The sequence below is a fragment of the Eleutherodactylus coqui genome, chromosome 1 (genome assembly GCF_035609145.1).
Source record: "Eleutherodactylus coqui strain aEleCoq1 chromosome 1, aEleCoq1.hap1, whole genome shotgun sequence".
Taxonomy (NCBI): domain Eukaryota; kingdom Metazoa; phylum Chordata; class Amphibia; order Anura; family Eleutherodactylidae; genus Eleutherodactylus; species Eleutherodactylus coqui.
In genome coordinates this window covers 166,216,537-166,236,354 of record NC_089837.1, presented here as the reverse complement: position 1 = coordinate 166,236,354, position 19,818 = coordinate 166,216,537, and the positions used below count along the sequence as shown (strand labels likewise).

The window sequence follows — 19,818 nt, the reverse complement described above, 5'->3', positions numbered from 1 at the left end:
CATTATACACAGACTAAACGCAGAACGAGAAGCGACCAATAGTGATCAGCTGGGCGTGCGTTTACACTGAACGTCAATCGCTCACATTCCCGCTGGATGTGGTAGTTTGACCAATTTATCGGCCGGCTGATATATGTTGGCCGCGCAGCAGGTGTTGGAGGTGTGCAGATATTTTCCCGTGTCCCCCATTACAATGGATTCCCCCTGGTGCAGCCCCTTTTACAGTCTTTTGGACGACTACACGAGCGCTGAGGTCACCACTAAGGTCGTCGGCGCTCGTGCAGAGCGTTTACACAGAGAGACTTCCCCCTGACACGTCCGCTAAGCTCGTCAGCGCTTCACCTCCTGTGTGGAGTGTTTACACGGAGCGACAAGCCAGCGAGGTTTTTTAAGCTGACTGAAAAGTCACCATAAACGACCGTGACCGACATTTTTTTTGCATTCCCACTGATCGCTTATTGCGCACTTTCGCTCGCTTGAACTAATTTTGAGCGTAATCGCTCCGTGTGAATGGCCTCTCCACAGCGCTGCCCCCCTGCTGGCAGGCCGCTGGGGGAGGTACATGGTATTGCCACGTACTGCGCCATGCTCCCCGCACTGTGAGGTAGAAGTGTCGGCCGGCCGCCTCCCCCCTCATTCCATGCATTGTTGTGTATGTGCCGGTGTGTTATCTCCATCTCCCCGTGTAACCCCTCCCCGCTCCCGCCTCCTGCCCGCCCGGGATGGAGTTACTGCTGTGTAAAGTTGCTGCCGCCAGCCCCGTGTGACCGCACTCTCTCTCCGCACACAGGCCCGGAGCCGCAGCATGTGGAAGCTGAACAAGAGCAGAGTTCTCATAGAGGACAGCCCTGATGAAGAGGCGCAGGCTCCGCCGGACCCGCAGGTACCCTCTCCTGTCCTAAGTAGCAGAGCTCGCCCTGGGCATGACCTCCTCGGCTCTGCTACATGTGTCATCAATGCTGTGAAGTTGTCACCATTGTTCTCCATGCAAGGAGCTGTCAGCAGGCTGAGTGATGGCTGCTTGCACCGTGTACACACCTACTGCAAGCTGCACTCCTTGCAGACATGATGACTCGGCCACTGGCCCTTATCTGTGGCCGGCAGCTACAGGGTTATCGCTGACTGAACACCCCCCAGTGTAATCACTGGTTGTCATGGCAGGTCATACTACTATATAAGACGTGACCTGGTCTGTAGCCATTTGTCCCATTCTGTTCCACTTCCTGACTTCTTCCTTTACTTTGTTAATGTTTCCTCTCTGAGTGCTGAGACCACTCCAGAAGAGGACGGTATAACATGGGTGTTAGTTGTCATTGCTGTGTTATTTCTTAGGTCATGTTCTATTTTATTCTATGTACAGATGTAGCAGATTTCTAAGCTGTCTGATAACTTGTTGCAGAATGTTATTTTAAGCCACTAAACAGTTGGTATTCTTTTATCTAAACACAGCAAAAGTCTTTTGAAAGTTTTCAAAACTTATTAAAAGTTACGTTAAACTTTTAGATCTGAAGGTCAAGTCCTGCTTGGATTGATGATTAAGGGTTCTTTTGCACAGGTTGGGTGTTTTGGCACCTGACAGTTGTCCCGGCGGTGATCGCTTCTGTACTTTTGTACTCTGCTAAATTTTGCTGCAATAATTGTCATAAACTACGCCAAGTAAAAGGTGGTCTAAACTAAGGGCCCTTTTACATGGGACGACTGTCAGGCGCTTAAGTGACCAACAGTCTTCCCAGCCATAATTGTGCTTTCACAGCAATGATCGCTCAGTGAATGGAGGCAGAGCGAGCCGGAGATCGCTTCTACCCGCCTCCATTGACAGTAAACAGGCCGTTTGTTCATAGATGGTCGTTTGGACTTTATACCTGCAGAAACTGATTAACTGACAAACTTTTGTCATTCAGTCACTGGCGGCATTTAGACTGATTATTGTTCAGATTCCCGCGATTCAGCGAGAATCTGAACGATATTGTTGAGTGTAAAAGGGCCCTAACCGGCATAGCAATACAAGTGGCAATTGTAGCAGAAAAAAATGTCCTTTTAGGCTATATGCACAGCAGTCGTGATGGCGAGCTGTACCTAAAGAGGTTCTGGCACAATTCGTATTGGGGTACTTCTACGTGGGACAACTGTAAGGCACTTGTCCCAGTGGTTATCGCTCCTGTGTTCTTACGTCTGCTCACTGAATGGAGGAGCGCGCCAGAGATCTCTTCCAGCCGCCAGTCTCCATTCATAGTACACAGGCAATCGTTCATAAATAAATGAATGACTGTCTATTCAAACAGGCCAACAGTTGCCTGAGTTTAGTCTTGGGTTAAAACCGAACATCAATAAGTGAGCGATTCTTGCACACTTTCCCTGTCTGGTCCCATGTTTACACAGTATGATGGTCGCCATTAATCGCTCTTTGGATGACTTTTGACCCGTGTAAAAGTACCCTCAGAAAGTACACGGACACTAGTCCATGTGCTGCGCAACATAGATGGACATAGCGCATGAGCATGTCCTATTTCTCGTCTTTTATATGGGCAGGAATAGGACATGCGATGATTTTTTTTTTTTTCTTATTTTTGAGGGCATTAGTACATCAATATGCATAGCCTCATAGGCATATCACAGCACACTGCCCAAATACACTAATGTGCAGGGGCCTCAGGGAATGTTCACAAGGTGTATTGCCAGATTGTGCTGGATTTTTCCCACATGGATCATAGAATGGTAGAGTTGGAAGGGATCTCCAGGGTCATTGGGTCCGACACCCTGCTCAGTGCAGGATTCACTAAATCATCCCAGACAGATATTTGTCCAGCCTTTGTTTGAACACTTCCATTGAAGGAGAACTCACCACCTCCTGTGGTAACCTGTTCTACTCATTGATCCCCCTCACTGTCAACGTTTTTTCTCATATCCAATCTGTGTCTCCCCCCTTTCAGTTTCATCCCATTGCTTCTAGTCTTTTCTTGTGCAAAAGAGAACGGGCTGGATTAAACACTTCAATCCGAGGTAGATCCATGAGGCTGCTGTCCTGAGTTCTGCTACAGATTTTTCATACAGTTTAAATGAGGCTAATCTGTGAGCAGTCACTGCCTGATGCAGTTTCTGTATGGATTTGGCATGGACATGGCACCAAAAATTAACATGTCAGCTCTTATTTTGGCATTGCGGATTTGAAAATCCACAAGCAAAAAGTGCATGCTGTACAAACTACCATGCAGACTTCCATAGAATGCTAAAACAATGTGGATTTGTCTTAATCACAAGTGAAATTCCACCATGTGACTAGGGCCTTAGGCTAGATGCCTAGCCATAACTGAGTTTTTGCCTGAGAGACTCTGGCACAACTCGCATCAGACAGTATCTATGTACTATGCCATGTGCGGTCTAATATACACAAACGCTACACATTCACTTGTATTTGCATGTTCTATACCTCTAAATAATGCAGTCACTGTAAAATAGATACCGGTTCTACATAATGATAGTGATTACAGTGCTGTTACCTCCAGTGATCGCATCTTCTGTGATTTGAAGTCAATCGCTTTCCTTTTTCTTCTCTATCCAAGCCCAGGTTATTATGAAGACTTCTTCTAGCCACAACCTACCTATGCCCATATTGCTACCCCGAATATCCCTCAGTGCCTTCCCATAGTAATAATGCCTGAGCTTGTGCTCCATGCAGTACTAATGTCCCCTTTTAGGGCGCCTACGCACTTGCGTTGCCGATTTTCGCGCGTGAAAAACGCGGCGGTTTCTGCGCATTTTCCGCTGCGTTTTTTGCGCGTTTTTTGCAGCCCTCCATTGACAATCATGGGTGCATTAAGAGAAAAATAAGGAGACATATGCAACTGACAGTTCCTATGTGAAAAAACCCCACCAAACGGAAAAAAAACCCAGATGGACAAGAACACATTCTATACTAATTGCTCTTGAGAAAAAACGCAAAACATCACAGGAAAAAAAATCGCAAGTGGGTAGGCGCCCTTATGCAGCACAAAGTATATCCACACAGTAATAATTTTTCCATAGTACCCTCAAAAAAATAAAAAATACTATATCCATTGTGCTTTACAGTAATATTGCATACCATATAGTAGGATCCCATTTATGCCTCACGTAGCAATTCCCCTCTATGCACCCCCATAAGGTAATAATGTCTAAAATTCCCTCTAAAAATAAACATGACCCCTCTGTGTCCCTCTAATGGTGGGTCCCACTAATAGTGTGCCCCCTCTCTGCCTCCTGCATTTCACATTCCGGGCATGCAGAGCAGAACAACCTTGTGTAGCTCGCGTAGCTGCTGCAGCCTATCCGGCATCACGCCGAGCAGAGAGTACTAGCTGGTTCCTCCCTCCTCTGCGACTACTACACTAATAGAGGAAGATGGCAGAGGAGCTGGCTAATACTCTACTTGGCATGATGCCCACTAGGCTACCAAGGGTTGTTCTACTCTATATACCAGAGCTGTGAGGGGACCAACAGCTGTGGTGAGGGGGGCCTTTGGGTCCCCTGACTTAGGGGGTCCATTGCAATCACAACTCCTATAGCAATGCCACTGACCAAAAAGGACACCATGCAGTGAGTCTGTAAATTATTGATAAAATTGCCACTTGCCCAAATAATCTTAGAGAATTATTACAAACCAAACTGGTATGTGCGTTGGCACTTTAATCTTTGGATTTCACTTTTAACTAACTTCTGTCCGCAGTGCAGCAGAAGTTGCCACTGAAAACATGACAACGTGATGTGTGTGAAACAATGGAGACCTAATTGCATATAGACTAATCCGCTCACTCAGCTGATATCTCCCACCTCTGTTCCTAGGATCATTGTGGGGTCCTACAGTTGGACCTCACTGTTTAAATGTTGGTCATGCTATCTCCAGTCCATGCCTCTAGTGGGAAATTGATTATTAGGGTAATTAGGGCTAATGGAGTCTGCTTGGGGGTCTTCTATTAGAGCAGTTAGCCTCTGCAAAGCACTGGGATATTGTATTTACATGGTTGCTTATTGACTTCTGCCCAGCGCTTTCCCTGATGGTACCAGGTTACTGGCATCCAGGGCTGTAAGCTGATCATTTGGGAAGGGACACCTCCTTGCCAATCATGGGATGACATATTTCTATACTGCTGGGCTCCGTGTTGCATGAGCAGTAGTGCCTAACCGTAGTACTATAAAGGTTTTACTGACATTCCTATGTCAGCTAAGTATAGGTTGCTCCATATAAAAAAACAAGTAATGTAGGAAGTGTCTTAATTAGACTTGGTATGTATGCCAGATCTACCTGCAGAAAAGCAACCCTTTGATGAACCTGGTGGAGGCTAAAAACAAAGCCGGTCTGACCTGGTGTAAGTGGGGCGCAGGGGAATAATTATTAGTTAAAAATAGTTTATCATATGTTTTAAAGCTTCCTCCCATAAAAAACCTCTCAAGTGACAGAATGCCTTCAGAGATACATGGTTGCTTCAATGCAAAGAAGAATCCAAATATACTCGAAGTCAAACAAAAATGGAATTGTCAAAATCGAATGAAACTTTTTGTCTGATTTGTAACGTTTTAAGGGCTCTTTCCCACGAGCGTATATCGGCCGGACGTATTCACGGCCGACTGATATACGCTGTGATCTGATGCATTGGATTCCAATGCATCAGATTACATGGCCGTATTCCTGAGATGTAAAAGCGACCGGCCAGGTCAATATAGCGCCGGGCGTTTTTACATTGGGCCCAAAAGATAGTCCTGGAACTATCTTTTGGGCCGGAATACGTCAGACGCTGCATGGGCTCCTATGGGAGCCCATGGCAGCAGTCGGAGGTGTGGGGGAGTTTAGCAGCGTGGCTGCTAAACTCCCTCCCTCTGCTCTCCTCCCCTCATAAAGGCTCACCTCTCCTCTCCTACCTACTCATTCTTTGCAATGGAAGGGGGTGGGACAGGGGCGGGCTAATTGTCGTTTCATCCCGCCTCCTCTCATTGCTGGCTGCGGAGAAGAGGCGTCCCTTGTGCACAGCCATCAATGGGAGGAGGCGGTTTGAGCAACACTTGGCTCCGCCCACACCCCCTTCCATTGCAAAGAACAAGCAGAGGTGAGCCTGCGATGGGGAGGGAGGGGAAAGGGGCGAGGGCATGGTGACCTCGTCGCATATGCGCCGGGTTCCATGCCGTGTGAACGGGCGCACAAACGTTAAATTTGTGGGCCCATTCACGTGCTTCAACGCCCCAGATAATGGCCTTGAAAACGCCGGCCGATATATGCTCGTGGGAAAGAGCCCTAAGTGATTACGATATCAGAGCAAAAAGAGGAATTTATTGTGGAAAACTGAACACTTGAAGGGAGGCTCTAGTACCTTGTTGTACCACCTCTAACTTGTATACAAGAAATAATACGGATGAACATGTAGGCTCTAGTACCATGTGTTACCATCTCTAGCTTGTATAAAAGAAATAATACGGATGAACATGTAGGCTCTAGTACCATGTTGTACCATCTCTAGCTTGGATGTAAGATGTGATACAGGTGGGCACGGAGGCTCTAGTACCCTGTTGTACTGCCTCTAGCTTGGATGTAAGATGTGATACAGGTGGGCACGGAGGCTCTAGTACCCTGTTGTACTGCATCTAGCTTGGATGTAAGATGTGATACAGGTGGGCATGGAGACTCTAATACCCTGTTGTACCATCTCTAGCTTGGATGTAAGATGTGATACAGGTGGGCATAGAGGCTCTAGTACCCTGTTGTACCGCCGCTAGCTTGGATACAGGATGTGATACAGATGGGCATGGAGGCTCTAGTACTCTGTTGTACTGCTTCTAGCTTGGGTGTAAGATGTGAAATGGGCAGGCATGGAGGCTTTAGTACCCTGTTGCACTGCCTCTAGCTTGGATGTAAGATGTGATACAGGTGGGCATGGAGGCATACAGGTTCTGTATGGTATTCTGCAGCATTTGCTGTAACTGAGCCTCTAGACTGTGCAAACTCGCAGGCAAGTTTTTGTTTTGGCGTGTCTGTGTAAAAGTAGCCTAAGGCCGCCTGCAGACGAGCGGAAATCCCGCCGCGTGATTTCCCGCGGGATTTCTGCCGCTGAAAGTCTGCATAGGAGTGCATTACAATACGCACTCCTATGCAGACGGCCGCGGTTTGGCCGCGCGAAATCTCGCGCGGCAAACAAACTGCGGCATGTTCTAATTTTCTGCGGGGCACGCACTCACCTGGCCGCCGGCTCCGGTCTGCGCATGCGCCGGCTGCGCGGCAGCTGGCACATTAAAGAGCCGGGGCCGCCAGGCGCGGGTGAGTACGCGCTCGTCCCTGCAGGCTCTGGGGTCGGATCGCGCGGCGAGATTTCTCGCTGCCAGATCTGACCCGCTTGTCTGCAGGCGGCCTTAGGGTGACTTCACATCTGCATCAGGGGTTCCACTTTCTTGCTCCGTTTAGGAAGGAGAAAAGGGGATGCGCCGTGGCCAAACGGCTCAATTGTAGAACGGAACTGAACAGCACCAAATGGACCTCGTTGGCTATAATGGGGTCTGTTCGCTTTACACTCGGTTGTCCGCATGCAGCACTTTTTCTTCCAGTATTTTGTGCAGGGTCTGTGGTGGAACGCTGATGTAAAACCACCTTTGTGTCCTCGCTGACACAAAGGAAAAACTGTTTATGTGCGGATTAATCTAAATTCGCTCCGTGGAATGTTAAGAGATAAGACTGGAACAGCTTATATTTTTGTACAGTTAAGTCATTTACAGTATTTTTCAAAAATAGGGCACATGTGTGGATTTTATTTTATTTGTTAATGCTTATCTTTGTACTTATTTACAACATAGTCGAACACAATAAAACATCCAAAATAGGCATTTACTAATTACCTAGTTTACTTCATTCATACTTGAGTCTGAATGTGGCGTTTGCAATCTTAGACCATAATTATTTTTCCTCCACATGCATGTATCAAAACTGCCTGTCAGCTATTCAGGTGGTCTTTTGCGTAAAACGGCTCCAGTCCAATGTGTATATATATATATAAAAAAAAAACAACAAAAAAAACCATATATATATGGTTGTGGGTCCATCATGGTTTGGGAGAGGGACTGCCAATAACTATACTAACATTTTGACCTATCAAGACCACCCACTGGTGCTAACACTGTTTCCTCACGGAAATGCCATTTCCAGGATGATAATGCCACTATCCCTGCAGCTTGCTATGCCTAGATGTGGTTTAGGAGCATGAAGATGAATTCTGGCCAGCACAGTAATCAGACCTGAACATTATGGAGACACTCTGGTCTGTTTGGGAAACGAGTGAGAACACATTATCCCTCAACAACATCTATATTTACTGCCAAAAGCCTGTTGTTAAGTGATGGTTGTCTCTAGTAACAGAGACAGCAAGATGAGTTATAGAAGGTAGGGGTTTCTTTGCTTGCTGCTGTCTCGTGCTGCCCATAGAAGTCTATGGGGGTAGGGGAGAAGCACGGAGCTTCAGGGAGAGGGAGGAGTAGAGAGAATGAAATATACATGCTGCAGAAGCTAATAGTGTTTACTGTTTTACATCCACTGGCTTCCCATCTGTACTGCTGTACAATTTCTTTTGTGCAGATATTTAGGAGTATGCACTGAAGAGTGATAGAAAAGATATACTACACTCCTATGTGTGCAGTATATGGGAGCCATCATAATGGCTTGTCTCCACCCACTAGCTCAGGAAAACTAAGAATTAGAGATGAAGAATTTAGAGAGCGCCTTGCAAAAATTCTCAGGCATTCTTTGATTCCTGTCATTATATGTTGAATAAATGTATACTCTTTAAATACTGGTAGTGAGCTCCACTCCCCTACGAAACGAGCGCAGAGATTTTAATTTTTTTCTTTTGGATAAGAATTAGAGATGAAGCCTGTAGAGAGAGAGCTGGTAAAAAGTGTCATGGTAGCTTGTTCTGAAAAGTCACCTGAAAGTGTGGGTATGCCTTAATTTCTAAGTTTAGTAGTCTTTCAGGGTGCATTCACATGTGCTGTTTCTTGCGCCACCTTGGACATCTGTAAAGAGCTATACTATGGAGCAGCGTGGCATTTATGTGGCACCGTACACTGCTCAGTCAGGTGCCCTATGTGGCGAAAATTGCGGGGAGAAAAGCTTTGTACATACTGCATCTGATACAGCATGCCACTTTTATTTGTATGTCAAGGCCAAAATCCGGCATTGGATTATGGAATCCAACAGAAATATGAAATTGAAGGCATGCGAAGGACAAAGAAGTCACCAAGCACTGCTATATTTTGCTATATTCTGGTTCTCTACAACATAGCCAAGTGTATGAGACTGTGGTATGAATAAGATTTACTAAATATGGATGATATACTGCACTGTTAGGCCCCAGTCACATGTGCCCTGCAGGTCCAGTCTGTTTCCATGTTTTGGTTTCATCCTTTGGACCAAACTAAAACACTGGAACTGCCAGATCAGGCACATGCCGAACCCGAACGAACTGCATTGACTATGCTAGGATTCCTCCAGCTGTCGATGTTCTACCGCCAAGCATTTTACCGGACTAAGTAGCACAGCATGCAGCGCTGTGGTGTTGGGATTTTGTGTCGCCTCCAGTGCAGATGTGACTGTGTCCTTACACGGATCCCTGTGGACACACATGAAAGCCTTGTCCCGGGTTCCAGCTGTAAATCCAGTCCTTTAGCTTCCAGTAGTTTTCCATTACAAGCTCGTCTCCCTTCTGCTATGCTTCATAGAGTTATTATAAAAGAACCACGAGTCTTGTATAATCTAGTATTTATTTTTGCCTCATTTTTGTTGACACAGTATTCGATCCTCGGCTTTATTTGGAAGGATCTCTTTTAGCCCTGCTCTTATCCAGCCCAGGGCTTTATTTTAGAAACCAAATCCAGATTCCCCTGACTACAGGGTAGAAGAATGATGTTAATGGACTACTGCACACCTGAGATTCGACAAAAGGGATTTAGTTAAATGTAACTGCATCCTCTGTGGCTTTATTGAATGATGTCATGGTCGGCACATTAGCGGATGTTTGTGTGAAGGGTTAAATGCTGCCTGTGTTGTACCTCCTCTTCCCCACAGGGTACAAGTAAACAGCGTAAACTTCTTTATACGCACCACATGGAAGCATTCTTCTATGGAGGCCCACAAAGTATTGTTGTGTGTTCTGTTTCTGGCATGTCTTGTCGTGATGTATCCGTGTAATCTGCAACCAGTTACTATACGATACATGTGAATACATTCATATGTAGCAGATTTTTCTCCAGTGGGTTTGAGGGCATGCTGCACCTTCTCATGTCTATAGCATGTCTGTCATGTCACAAGTTCACCCTATGCAACGCGATGAAATTTATGGGGCAACTGATGGCAACATCCGCATGGAATACAGAATCTATAGCAGACGTATTCTGCTGCAGCTGAACTCCTTCTAATATTAACTTACACAGGGCAAATGTCAAATATTGTGCTTATTGTCTGCAGGGTTGATATCCTATCCATCTGGCTAATGGCCCTCATACACTGATTTAGAATCTCGCGATTCTTGTTTGCCCGAACGAACTGGTGACGTCATCAGCAGCTCATTTACACGCAGGAAGCCTGTTTAGATTACACGTCCTCTTATCGTTCAGTGGTTCACATGCCCAAGGGCTCATTCACACGACCATATCTGTAAAACGTTGTAGGAGGCCCCCAGAATGTGACTGGCCTGTGTGAGCCGGCAGAGATCTCGTATATGGCTCCGTGCGCACTGCGCACGACCACGTATCTCATGCACACAGATATGCATAGTGTGAGTGTCTCTTTTTTTATTTATTTTTTCCTTCCCTGCTCTGTTTCATAGCGGGGTTGTATATGAATCGCCACACATATGCAATGTATTGCATTTGCATAAGCGCCCATACAGAAATACAGGGATCTATTTCTCATGTATATCAACACCTGAAAGTCTGTAATTGACATTGCGGGCTGGTCGTAAATTCCGCATCATCGTATAGCTACTGCGCGAGAAAAAAAAAATCTGTACTGCGCACCTCCACGGTGAGCTATCCGGACCATCCGCAGTACAGATGAAGAACAGAAAAGACAGGTACACGCGGACGTCGGCAACACTCCAGGTCTGATTCCGTTGCAGGCTCCTGCATGCGGAATCCAACCTGTGCAGCCGGCCTAAGAAAAAAGTTAGGTTGGTTTCACACCTGAGCCTGGGGTTCCGCTTTCCTGCTCTGTTTGGGGAGTAGAAAAGGGGAATCCTCGAGGCCAAATGGCTCTGTCTTTGAATGTAAGTCAACAGCGCAGAATGGACCCCATTGACAATTAATGGGATTTGTAAAATAACTATATAAACCTGGTACTGTACAGGTATAATCGTGCCCCCTTCAAAAGTAAAAAAAATATTATACAACATGTGTACCCCAAAGTGCAAAGAAATGCTACTAAAAATACAACTTTCCCTGCAAAAAACAAACCTTTGTATGGTTATGTTGACAAAAAAGTTTAAAAAAAAAGTTCCTTGGCGTTTGCAATGGGATGATGAGAAAATGAAGAAAATTGCCTGGTTAAGGTGCAAATTAGGCCACCACTAAGGGGTTAATGTTGTGGCCATAAGGCCTATAGGACTAGAAACCAGCATGATGTTTTGCACATCAATCCCTTCAGTAATGGTTCCCAATGGAAGACTTGTTGCTGAGTGAAGGGCTGATATGTAATGTAATGATTTTCTGCAGCCTGAATTATTGGCCATTTCTACAGTAACATTTCTTTGTGGTCCCTTTTGAGTTTACGTCACCCTTCATATTTCTGTTAATTATTTAGCATTTGGTTTAATAATTTATATTGTAGACGTCAGAGAGGCACTATGTGAAGGTAACTTGGTGGACTAGTTGAATATCAGATTTCTTAATCTAGAAGTATTTTCCCTTTTTCTACATTAATATTGTACCAGCCATATTGTATCTTATTTTGTTAAGGAATTAAGTCGGGAAGTAGCAGAAAAGAGGAGAGCTTAATAAATATGCCACATAGACTAAGCCAAATTTTTTTTTATTGCGCTTAGGAAAACTTGTACAATTGCATTGGTCAATATTAGAGATGAGCGAACCTACTCGGACACGGCCGTTTTTCGCCCGAGCGCCGCGATTTTCGAGTACTTCCGTACTTGGGTGAAAAGATTCGGGGGGCGCTGTGGGTGAGTGGGGGGTTACAGCGGGGAGGGGGGGGAGAGAGAGCTCCCCCCTGTTCCCTGCTGCTACCCGCTGCTACCCTCCGCTCCGCCACGCCTCCCCCACCCCCCGGCGCCCCCCCCCCGAATCTTTTCACCGTACTCGGAAAATCGCAGGGCTCGATCTAGTAATTACTCGAAACGAGTATATTCGCTCATCTCTAGTCAATATGTTTATTCAGGCTGGTTACTTATTTAGTAACTAACTTGATTCAAGGAAACAGCGGTCACATCTGGGCTATATGTGTACTAGAAATGCTATTTTGTGTACACACTTGTCATGTATTCCAAACGTTGGCTTGGTTTAGTTAGACAATCAGACAAATCCCAAATATTCATAACAGGAACAGTGCTTAGAGAGGCCATTTACATCTAGTCAAAAATGTGACTCTTCGTTTTAAGGGTGTGTTTGCTTTGGATTGGGCGCATGCGAACAATAATCGTGCAGTGTAAACACGGCCAGCGATTGAATGCCGAACAATAATTTGTTTGCTTATCGTTTGTTATACATTTTATGCAGTTTGTTACGTGTAATAATGATCTATATGCATGTATAAATTCTGCCATCCGTTGCTCGTGTGAACAGTTTCTCGCTTTGTGTAAACGGACCTTAAGCCAGTAGAGCAGAATGGAATTGTTCTTGGTAAGAGAAAGTAATCTTGTAGATATGGCTGACAAAAAGAGATGATGTGCAAATGAATCGCACACTGTCTGTACCCTTTTATCTGTGTGTGGATATATACATAGATTTCTTCAGATTTAGGTAGATGATGACATACACACGGTAAGTCAAACGCCTCCTATCACTTCAGCAAAGTTTTCTTTCGGTCGCATTGAAGGATCAGCAAGTTTTTCCCATTATTTTCAGTGGTAAACCTTGCATTGCACTCGCGTGTGAGGTGTTTTAAGGCCCATTTAGACGCAATGGTTATAGCTCAAAATGTGTTACCACGATGGCATATGAGCGATAATCGTTGCGTGTAAATGCTACCATCATGCACTCTTCGTCTGAACGATGATTTTTGGTGAGCTTAAAAAACATCCTTCAGACTGCATGCTGAGCTTTCCACAGGAGCAGGAGATAACATTTTCTCTTAGCAGCCCATGCCAGAACAATGGAGCTAATTGCAGAGCTCAGACCACCTGCTGAGTTCTGCAAGCAGCTCCTGCAGGCTCATTTACATGCAAAGGCAGCTGATAAAGTACTAATGGGGATTAGTACCGTGGGGGAACAGAAGTTAGGAGCTGACAGTGCAGTCCGGCAGGGAGCTGTGTGAACGCCGCGCCGGAGGGACAGGAGCAGAGATGGCAGTGTGCGGCGGCAGGAGGGATGGGAGCTGGGAGCTGACAGGGCAGTCCGGCAGGGAAGTTGTGTGAGAGTGGTGTCGGGGGGAGCGGGGGACCGGAGCGGAAATGCCGTGTGTGCGTGTGCGTGCGCGCGTGTGTGTGTGTGTGTGTGTGTGTGTGTGAACGAGCGCGCGGCAGGGGGATGGGCGGTACATGTTGGGACGTGTGTGTGCAGCAGCCAATCCACAGCTGTGCCCGCCCATCACCTAGGTGTACCCTGTAACTCAGGACTTCCAACCCATGTCTCCACCCATGCATCAGGTGGAGACATAGTGCACTAGTACCAAAGTCAACTCCGAAAAAGTTTCCTGTAGCTGCAAATAAGGTTTATACAATGTTGAGGAGGAAGTTTAGACCATGTCTCCTGCAAAGTTTCAGTTTATCAGTATTTTTTTGGAGGCTTGCCTGTATAGCCCTCTTCAGGTTACGCACCAGAATCCGGATGAGGTTAAAGGGGACCTGTCATAATGGATTGCATTTTCAATCTGCAAGCAGCATGGTATTGAGGAGGAGCTGTATTACCGGTAGTTGATATATAGTTTTATTGGAAAAGATAACCTGTAGTTTATTCATACCTCTACTCCTTCTGGACATAGAAGTTCAGTAGAGGGGGCCTAATTGGTGACCACAATGCACTGCAATGCACAGAAGTATTGCAACATTTTACAGAGTGATCTGAGGATCATGTGTTAGTTTCCTCATGTGATTGAAAAAAATCAACAAGCTGTTTAGAAAAGTAGAAAGTGATGATTAGCGACTGCAGGCGGATTTGCCGCGGCGAAATTCCGGACGGAATTTCTGCGGCTAATCTGCCCGGTGTGAACCCAGCCTAAGAGAGGCTGTTGGACAGTGAGAAGTCGGTCCAGAGGAACAGAGTGAGAGGGAAAGTCTCTGTGCATAAACTCTGGAAAGCTGGGTGCAACTGACCTGGGAGAGCTGAATGGAAGTAACCCTGAGGAAAGATTGGGCGAGAACCACTCCCTAACCTTACAAGGACTGTGAAACTGTTGAGATTGTTCTTTTTGAAGACAGCCTGTTTATATTTCTTATTAAGACTTTTGCATTGGTTAGTCACTTCCCAGTGCTGCCGCCTGATTTCTCACATGGAAATAGACCTTTTATAGGATCCTGCTTACAATTTTATATATATTTATTTTAAATTAGGTGATATACCCGTGCAGATTATAGCAAAGAAAAAAGGGGCTCACCTCTCCTGCAGTACCTCGATATAAGGGCGCCTACCCACTGGCGATTTTTTTTTCCTGCGATGTTTTGCGTTTTTTCTCAAGAGCAATTAGTATAGAATGTGTTCTTGTCCATCTGGGGTTTTTTTCCGTTTGGTGGGGTTTTTTCACATAGGAACTGTCAGTTGCATATGTCTCCTTATTTTTCTCTTAATGCACCCATGATTGTCAATGGAGGGCTGCAAAAAACGCCGCGAAAAACGCGCAGAAAACGCTGCGTTTTTCACGCGCGAAAATCGGCAACGCAAGTGGGTAGACGCCCTAACGGAAGAAAAGGTAAAGCTGAATCCTCTTGATGCAGTGCGGCTATAGCGGCTGTGATATCGTACAAAATGTATGTATCACATACATTCTGGACGATATACCGGTGCGTTGCACAGCGATTTTTATGAATAGCAGTCCTGGAATATACAAAGTGGGCCAAAAAAAATAAGACGAGCACCGTAATGTTATGGAAGTCGTCCAAAAGAAAATTTGTGTTGCCCTAGCAACCAATCACAGCACAGCTTTTATTTTATCTCAGCAGTATAAGAAATAAAAGCTGAGCTGTGATTGGTTGCTCTTGGCAACAAAAATTACAGGGGAAGTCGGTGGGTTTTTGATTTTTAGTTAGGCCAGTATTCGTCGCCTGGTGCTAAAGGGCGCTCATGCAAATTTCACTCAAATCGATCCAGAACATTGGATTTGTATACAACACAAACCACTTTTGCGTTTTCTATATAAGATCCTATAAAGTAGGCCTGCACTTTGGTGGTGTAGCATCCTTAATGCATTTTGTGCTGGTTTTGCCATGACTATATCCGAGCCTTCGATCTCCATAGCATAAAGCAGCAAGCTCTCCTCCTATGTGCGTGCTATGTTACACAGTTTTCTGACTAATCAGACTAATTGCAGAGTCGGCAATTTACACATAGTTTATGGCCAGTACACATCATCCTCATTATAATTGTCCTAAAGTACAACCTCCCTAATGCCTATAATGGAGCTGTACTTCTGATCTATCTGATGTGGGTCACGCTACAATCTGGATCGGCGGGCAGATTTTCATGCACAACCGGTCGGGTGAGCCAGATTTCAATCAGATCAACTGGTCAGTTAAGGGCCATTTACACGGGACGATTATCGCTCAAAATTCATTTAGACAAAGAAAATTAGCGATAATACAAAAAACATTTACTGTTCGTTCACTTTTAGTTATAACTGCCTTTCAATCATAAAAATCATTGCTGGCTTCTCGCTGAGTATAAAAGGCTCAGCACTTCACGTAGAAGGTTCAAGCGATCCAGTGGCGATCTCTGCCTACGTAGAGTACTTCAGCGGTGACATCAGCACTTGTGTCCTTCTGATCTGTCTGATGTGGGTCACGCTACAATCGGGATTGGCCGGCAAATTTTCATGCACAACCAGTCGGGTGAGACAGATTTCAATCAGATCAACTGGTCAGTTACACATCAATTGTGTGTGTGTGTGTGTGTGTGTGTGTGTGTGTGTGTGTGTGTGTGTGTGTGTGATATATATATTTTAATATATGTATATTTTAATATATGTATATTTTTTTTATTTTTAACTCCTGCTTTTCCCGTGGAATCTGTGGCTTGTCCGCAATGTGAATTGCAGAAGGGCCACGGGTCGGATGGCTTCTATTGACTTCAATGGATGCCGTCCGTATGAACACAGCAGGAGAATGGAGCATGCCACAATTTTTCATCTGACAGCGGAAACGACAATTGGTTTCCGCTTGTGTGCATGAAGAATCACTTGTGCATAGCATGCTATGGGCGGTATTTACTGCGGAATAAGGAGGCGACCGTCCGCCTCCGGATTCTGCAATTCAAATCCGCCTGTGTGCTTTCACCCTAACAAGGGGCGATTATCGTTGGTGGTTGTTCAAGCTCCCGTGGGGTTTTGAGTGATAGTCGTCCCGTGTAAATGAATGCAGAGACTGAGCGAGAGTCGTACCATTTCAGCATGCTTGAAAACCGAACTACTGCTGCTTACAGTGAATGGAGGCGGGCGAGGGGAGAACGCTCCTGGGCCGCCATGCTGTGAGCGATGCGAGCGATACTCACTCCTGTGTAAAAGCTTTTAGACTATAAGTGGTCTGATCAGACAGAAAATCGTCACATCTGTACATATAAGAGCAAAGTTGAAGATTTAAGAGCCACTTGTATGTTCTGCTCTCCGCAGCTGCGTGCCACCAGTTTACCCCACTAACTCGGCCTGATGGTGACAACCGTAAACTGCTGGGCTTCCAGAAACACAACAGCGGTTGGGATTTTGTTTTCTGCATTCAGAGCTGTCGTCTGCCCCCAAAGCCGATGTGACATCAGTAAGGGGTCACTCATATGGGTGCGGTGCTATAAACCCACATTTTACTATTGGGCCACTCACACCTACATCTTTTTTTTTTTCATGCGTGTACTGCATATGTGAAAAAAACCAGCATGTCCCATTTTGATACATAATACACACCAATGTAGGCTATAGGGATTTAACATATGCAGCAAATACGTATATTTTAGCACTGCGTGTTATGTTCGTGAAAAAAATGCGCATAACGCCAGTGTGAGTGAGAAGGTAATGCTGGGCTTACACGGGGCGACAGTTGTCTAAACAACTGCAACAATTTTGTTATGCGCTTGTACAGAGCGTTTAGACAAGCAGATCATTGCTGACTTCTCGCTCGGCGCTTTACATTCTAATGGAAATGCAGAGTGTGGAGCGTTTACACGCAGCGAGAAGCCCGCGATAGAGCAATAGTTTTTATGCAGCAACAAGGAAAAGTAAACTAAAAGTAAATTATGTTTTTGCATCTAGACTTAATGATTATTGCAGATTTTCATTTGTTTGAGCGACAAATGTCCCGTGTAAATGGCCCTTAAAGCGAGATTATTATCTTTGGCGAATTCTTCAGTTAAGGGCCGTTTACACGGGACGATAATCGCTCTAAATTCATTTAGACTAAGAAAATTAGTGATAACACAAAAAAAAAACATTTACTGTTCGTTCACTTTCTGTTATAACTGGCTTTAATCCTAAAAATCACCAAGCCCGCGATCCAGCGGCGAACTCTGCCTACGTAGAGTCTTAGCGGTGACGTCAGCACTTGTGTAGTCATTTAGAAGGCTGTCGTTTCATCCAGATGGGACATTCTATACATTATCTATGGTTCCAGAAGTCTTATTTACTTCTAGTGTAATCTTGGGTGCAGATCAGCAATTATTTGTGCAGAGCTGACACTTTAAAGAGTCACTAAAGCCGAATACAATTGGACTATTGTTAGTTTTCCTATTATATAATTACGTTTTTGTGTTAAACATATTTCTTTAAAGACTTTGGGGGGGGGGGGTTCTTTTCTTTTTTTGATCCTTAAATCCTGTATTTTTAACGCTGACCACAGAGCCTAGTAATAGGCTAATAATTCCTGATCTGTGGAAAGGAACTTTACAGCAGTCCTCTCACAGGCTAAAAGGTAAACAGGTGTATAGATAACCCAGAACCCAGCATTTACAATAGGTGATCAGCTGTGACTATCTACTCCCCTCCCTGCACAATGACCTCTATGCAGGTCACAGAACAGTCTGCCATACATGTCCGTGGGATGTATAGACCCTTTAACAGAAAGACGTGGCTAAGGCCTCTTTCTAAGGCTAAGGCTCACCGCGGAGATCCATCTGCTGGCTCCCGCACCCAGGCGGCAGCTCCCGTGGCGGAGATCCGCGGCTGGATATCGCAATGCCCATGGACAGGCCACCTAATGGATAAATGGATCTAGAACCTGTGTGAGGAATTCTGATGTCACGTCTTTTATAGTTTCTGTTTTGGAATTTTGCCTATTGACAAATTCCACGTTAAGATCCGCGCCAAATACTGTGTCAGCCACAAATTTTGACGCTTTTTTTGAAGCAGAATTCGCCATGGAAAATTACGCAGTCAATTCCACCATGTGATAATATCCTTAGGATGTGTTCATAGGCTGCGGATGGTTTGCCATTGCTGAAAACTGAGACTTGATCTTCATTTTTCGCAACTACTATAACAGAATTTGCAGTATGTAATGATTAATAAATGTAGACGGAAGAAATTAGATATACATGAAAAATAATTAAACAAAAAATGCTTGGGGACACAGTCCCAAAATAGGTGCAAACAGGTTACTTCTTGTTTTCAGTAATGCAGCGCACGAGTTTGCTTCTTGCTAGTTCGCCATGTTCGAAGTCCTTTGATCTAAGCAGGGTTGTAGTTAGTAATAGAGGAAGTGTTGAGACACGCAGAGATGACAGAGATGCTCTGACACGTTACCCTTCAAAGACAGACGGCATACATTTCATAGAGCCTCTGTTTTGGCTGTGTTAGAGGAATTGATAGTATTTGTGTTTTATTTATTGAAAAACCAATCTTGGATAATGTTTTGTAGGAAAAACCTAAATAAATAAATGAAACAATAGCGCCAAATTTGTCGCGAGAAATTAGATGCACTATATTGTAAAAGTATATATGGTAGCATCAAATGAGAGAAAAAATAAAGTCTCTTGGCTTATTGTTTCTTTGTTAGCTACTGCTGTAAGAGTAATATCCAAATGAATCGCTCTGCTGCAGCCGCAAAGTGTGGTGTTTAACCCTTTTCAATCCACTGTCTGAGCTCTGAAGACATTATGATTTAAGGCTGTACAGCTCTGATGTTGGATGACATCTGTAGGGGTCTCTTACTGTATATTGCCAGCCTCTCTGCTGTTGGAACCTATCCAACATATCACCATGCAGTACTGGCTTTAGCCAGCAGATAGCGCCGTTGTATAACGGCAGAAAAAGAGTAAGCCCCCTAGGAAAACCAGGATACAAATTGGATTGGAAAGGGTTAAAGGGGTTTTCAGAGTATATCAAACATTGGCGGTAGTGGGCTGATCAAGTTGTTTATCCATGTGACCGCTGCAGCTAATTGGAGGCCAAACAAGGATCCCATCAGTGACTTCCCTGCCTTGAGGCTTCTACATTACAAGCCCACATGACAGGTTTAT

At 44.9% G+C, this 19,818-nt stretch overlaps 1 protein-coding gene across 1 annotated transcript in view; it reads left to right on the top strand.

Moving 5' to 3' along the window:
- Positions 1-645: 645 nt before the first annotated feature.
- Positions 646-19,818, top strand: part of TDRP (testis development related protein) — a 71,190-nt gene continuing 52,017 nt past the window's right edge. The window contains exon 1 of the mRNA XM_066603516.1: positions 646-883. Within this exon, the coding sequence (XP_066459613.1) occupies positions 806-883 (78 nt within the window). The 5' untranslated portion in view covers positions 646-805. The remainder of the gene's footprint in view (positions 884-19,818) is intronic.